General features: G+C 35.5%; 1 protein-coding gene across 1 annotated transcript in view; it reads right to left on the bottom strand.

The window, feature by feature from the left end:
• Hook1 (hook microtubule tethering protein 1) overlaps positions 1-5,570 on the bottom strand; it is a 54,440-nt gene that overhangs the window by 18,020 nt on the left and 30,850 nt on the right. Inside the window, exons 11-12 of the mRNA XM_021160006.2 lie at positions 4,746-4,947; positions 4,041-4,151 (exon numbers count right to left, since the gene is read on the bottom strand). Coding sequence (XP_021015665.1) covers positions 4,041-4,151; positions 4,746-4,947 — 313 coding nt within the window. The remainder of the gene's footprint in view (positions 1-4,040; positions 4,152-4,745; positions 4,948-5,570) is intronic.

Raw genomic sequence — 5,570 nt, 5'->3', positions numbered from 1 at the left:
CTAGTCGGCCATCACTGGAAAGAGAGGCCCATTGGACTTGCAAACTTTATATGCCCCAATATAGGGGAATGCCAGGGCCAAAAGAATGGGAATGGGAGGGTAGGGAAGTGGGGGGCGGTATGGGGGACTTTTGGGATAGCATTGGAAATGTAATTGAGGAAAATATATAATAATAAAAAAAAAGAACCCTTTTGTAAGAAGTACTATATAGGCAAACATCCATAAAATATACTCGCTCAATGTCCTTAGTGATTATAGAAATATAAGTAAAAATTGACATACTACTTCACATTCAGTAGGATAGCTAAGATAATAATAGCTAAAATAAACTAAAACAACAGGAAAATATTGGTAAGGATATAGAAAAGTATACTTATTATATGTCACTATGCCACCTTTCTTAGTATGTTCTAGAGAAATGAAAAAAGACCCACATAAAAACATGTGAACAGACCAGCAGTAATATTTCTAACAGTCCAAAATGACTAGAGTCCTAGTGTCTACACACTGATGACAAGAGAAATAAATCATGCTGCATCAACACAATGGGCATCATTCAACCTGATGATGTACACCTGTCCGGACCCCGGACCAATCGAGGAGAGCCTAAGGCAGCAGGTGACTTTCCTAGAAATGGGCCATCCTTTTGCATGGCTCCAATGGGCAAGAGAGCTCAACTTGGGACTGATTCTTGTTACCATTATGCCTTTCCTGTCATTATTAAATTAGTCTAATAATTCCTAGGCATTAGCCCACCCTATTGGATAGATTTTCTGCAGATCAATGAAGATGTACTCTCTTGTAGTAATGTTATGTAGAAAAATCGATGATTTCATAATTCCTAATGATGATTCTACAGAATTCCTAAATTTATACAAGTAATTTGGAGCCTTCTATAGAAGAAAGCTACAGTTTGGATTCTGTAAAACTTCATGTTTCATAGGGTAATTACACTAGAATAATAAATCAGGCTTGGGACAAATTTACTATCAGGAAAACTTCTAGGCTAGTTATGAAACCATTATCTGATAACTAAAGGTCAGTAAACTGAGATGGACAATTTAAGTATAAGAACAAAAAAAATATTGGCATGATTTATCTACACAAAACTTCAAAACTAATGAGACATAGGCAGAAAATTTGCCTTTTGACAAAACCATGCTAACTTATGACATAAGACCTATTGTTTTAAACTTTTGATTAACTTGTGGAGCTAGTGACAGATAATGAATGTTTAGTTCAATACATAACAGAAGTCTTAATGGAAACGCATGTAAACATTCCCACTGAAACTCCTTATTCAATTTATTGACTTGAATTAATGTCTTGAACTTGCAATGAACCCTTTTGGATATAAAGATGCTTGAAAACCATGTAATCTAGTCTCCTGAGAAAGTACTAACAACAACACTAGGGAGAGGCTTTTTACTTACAAGAAGGCTTCAAGTCACCAATAAACAGGAAAAGGCTTTTTCTTTCACCAATAAAGAGACAAGGTTTGGTTTTGTTTTGTTTTCATTCAGAAATAAAGAAAATGAGATTTTTTTTCTTACTTAGGGCTTTTTCTTACTTGTATAAATAAAAAGGTAGAAGTTTTTTCCTTCTCTGAACAATACAACTTGGAGCTTATTTTTTTTATCCAGAATGAGTGAGTTTTTTTTGCGTTGGCACTTGTTCAATGAAATTTGCTCATGCGGGCTTTTGCCCCATCCACCAAAAATAATTATTTACATGTTCAACATATATGCATATGTAGGTATAGGTGTGTGTGTGTGTGTGTGTATAAGTATAAGTGAAACTGATGAAACACATCGTCAGGCTAGACCGGAGTGTATGTATGAATGTGTATTTTTCTTTGCATATTGTCTGCATAAGATTATTCTTTCTACATGCATGCACACATGACATTCTTTTCCTGGCTCTTAAGCATTAAGTAACTCAAAACTCCTGATCAGTGAGAAGATGTATGGAGAAAAGAACAAAAAGCCAGAACAATTGTTGCTTTACTTAATCCATTTCTGTTAAACAACAGGTTTTAATCTCAGTTTTTGGCCACAGCATGGCAAAGAATTAAGTAAGATAAATACTATTGATAGTAAGCAACCCTTACTCTCCCAAAGCCAAGTTTTGCCTCCTGAAAACCACTAACATTGTGTTCCCACTGCTGTCTTCCAGAAAGAACAAAGCCTGAGCTAAAATGTGGATGACACTGAACAAGATAATCACAAAACATGCATGCTCTAGAGAGGCCAAAAATTGCAGAGACAGCAAACTTACATAAACAGTTGCTGAGAATGATAGACAGTGGACTCGACCATACAGTACTTGGTGGCGGTAGTGGTGGCTTAATTCTGTAGATATATATTAAAGCTGTGTATGGTGGTTTATTTTAATTTTCAGTTCCACTGAACTATGTCTAGAATATCAGCAATGCACAAATAAGTGGTTGGCATGGGTGGCATTTCAGAGATGATTAGATTATGAGAGCCCTGAACCAATGAGTGGATTAATCCTTGGTATATTCACAAGACCATGATATTAGATGGTGAAGAATAGAAGCTGGAACTTAGTTGGAGGAAACATTTCTGGGGCCATGTCATTGGGAACTTGGCACTTGCTCTGGTGCCCTCTTGTGCTCCCCTCTCTATCTACCATCACCATTGGGTGAAAAAATCTATTCCTCTAAAATGTCACTGCTTTTATGATATCCAATCCTACCACAGACCTATCAAAAGAAGGAGCCATTTATGAACTAAAACTATAGTAACTGGTAAGCTCAAATATATCTTTCCTGTCTGCATATATGCCACATATCCTGTCAGAGCAAATAGCTAAATGACACCCTTGGAACAGCAGATTTGTAAAGAAGAAGAACACATTGGTAGGTTTATATATGCTAATAAACCTGTTTATGGTTCTTGCTTTAAAGTGGCTGGCTGAAAATCACCAGTTAAAAACCATGCACTAAAGCAGAGGACCTGCGACTGCTACTTCATTATCCCTCTTGACCAAAGCTAATGCGATTGAATAAAGGATGCCTGAAAATGGGGAGTTTTTCATTCCATTTTAAGTCACCATCAATTTCTACCATCAATGTCTTCTAACTTTCATCACTGAGATCTTATACTCTCTTGGTTGAGCTTAGTACTATGTATTTTATTTTGTAACTATTGTCACTGATCTTTTTTCATGATTTTTTGCAATAATCTCACTGTTAGTGCATAAAGCAGGTACTAATTTTGTCCTACAACTTTACTGAATTTCTCAATTCTAATACTTCTTTAGTATTTGATATAAGAATCATTGAGTATTGCTAAAATGTCAAACCACCCAAAATTATTCATATTCAGTGCAAACTCCATAGAAGGAATGATAGTAACATTTTCACAAAAGAATGAATGGGGAAAAGCTAGAATTCCTATGAAAGCACAAGAGATCCTGAATACCACAGCAATCCTGAACCAAGCAAACAATGAGAGCATTACAATACTTGATATTAAATCAAACCTGAGAGCCACCGCAACCAGAATCACAGTACTTGCAAAAATTGACTGGAGGAATGGAACACAACTACCATGAACAAAGCCAGTCCCTTATAGTCAACTGATTCCCCATCAAAAACAACAAAACTTACACACTGAAGAAAAAGAGGGCTGGAGAGATGGCTCAGTGGTTAAGAGTACTACTGCTCTTCTGAAGGTCCTGAGTTCAAATCCCAGCAACCACATGTAATGTGGCTCACAACCATCCGCAATGAGATCTGACCCCCTCGTCTTGTGCATCTGAAGACAGCTGCAGGGTACTTAGATATAATAATAAATAAATCTTTAAAAAAAAAGAACCTCTTAATTATTGCTGCCAAAAAAATTAATCAACCCATACTTCTGTGTACTTATATAGCAACTAAAAAGGAATTAAAAATTTAAGGCAAGGAACTAGAAAATCATTAGGAAGAAAATATGGTTAAGAATTAGGATTAGGGCTATCCAAAGCTTTAAAAAAAAAAAAAGACACATTTTGCATCAAACATTTAGGATCACCTCTTTTTCCTTGAGTAAAGTTTCATGTTTTTCTTCAAGCCTCTTCATTTCAAATGCTAGTGTATCTGCCCTTTTGGATTCAGAGGAAAGCTTTGTGTGAAGGTCCTGAACCTTTGGGCAGAAAAAAAAAAAGGGAAGAAAACAGTTCATGATACTCATAAACTTTCAGGATTGAGTAAATAAAAAGTCTGATTGGAAATAAAATGTCTAATATTAATGTCTAATTCTAAGTATTTAGAAAAATAGAACATCAAAATAAGAATTACATAAAATTCAATACAATATTACTTTAATATGCTTAATACATTTAAATTATTAGTAGTATTAATATATTTAATTTATTTAGTATAATTAAATAATATTTAAAAGTAGGTTTTACTTTAATATTTCTCTAGGTTGTTTGATAAATGTCAAAACAGAGTATTTGAAGGCAGGGCTACATTCTCTACCATTGTTTAGGCATTTGTCCAAATAAATGAAAGTTTAACAGGAAAACCTGAAGAGCTCAGTAAAAAGGTGAAGGATGCAGGAAAGTCAGATTCTTTGAGCATTCCTTAAACTACAATTGTAGAAAGAAGAAATTCATTGGAAGCAGAAAAAAAAAATATACTCGATGCTTAACTTGTGCATTATTCTGAACAAAGCAAACAAAATCACAATATTGAACTTCTAATTGCGTCAATGAGATACTCAGACATGTCTCACCTGGCGCTTATAGGTCTCTAACTGTGCACGAGCTGCGTTGGCCTTCTTCAGCTCTTCTTCCAAGCTCACAGTGTTATGCATATACATCATATTTGTCTCCTGTAAAGATTTCACCTGTTTGCGGAGGTCATTTAAATCTTGTAGCTTCTGTCGATATACCTCCACTGTTGACTCCAATTTATTTGCTTTGTCTGACGTAGCCCTACAATAATAAAACACTTTTTTTCCCAGCTCTAAAATGTATCTTCTAAACAATAACAAAAATATAGGCCTAAGTTTTGAATTCATAATTTTTACTATAAAGTCATCATATATTAAATTACTCCAAATCTGGTAGGTTGATAGACTTTTAGCACAATGTATCAAAATTTTGTACACATGATTAAACAATTCTCAGCTATCTGCAGTTCTCAGGAAAACTGGGTATACAGTTTATCAAAATGTACATGTTCTATATATGTACAAAATTGACTCAACTGACAAATTTGTCTGGTGAAGCATATTTCTTTAGAACTACATTTACTGGGTTAAAGCAAAAATTAACTGAAAAAAAAATCAAATCACTAAGTAGTAGCTATAATGACTTCTTTTCAAATGTGCATTTTAAACGGAAAAAAGTTACAAAAAATAGTAACAGATTCCTAGAAAGGAATCCACTTGCGCGGGACCTGAGACTGCATTAGTTAGGGAAGCAGAAACCGGCCTGAGTAGGACCACAGGCCTCATCCGGCCGGATCAGCGCCAGGGTAGCGGGAGCGCAGGGTTGCCTGACACCCGCCAGCTACCCACGACCCCCGCCGCAGGATTTTGGGACTGCTGGTGAGT

This window comes from Mus caroli, chromosome 4 (genome assembly GCF_900094665.2).
Source record: "Mus caroli chromosome 4, CAROLI_EIJ_v1.1, whole genome shotgun sequence".
Classification (NCBI taxonomy): domain Eukaryota; kingdom Metazoa; phylum Chordata; class Mammalia; order Rodentia; family Muridae; genus Mus; species Mus caroli.
The sequence above is the reverse complement of the archived record's forward strand: the minus strand, read 5'-3'. Positions and strand labels throughout refer to the sequence as shown.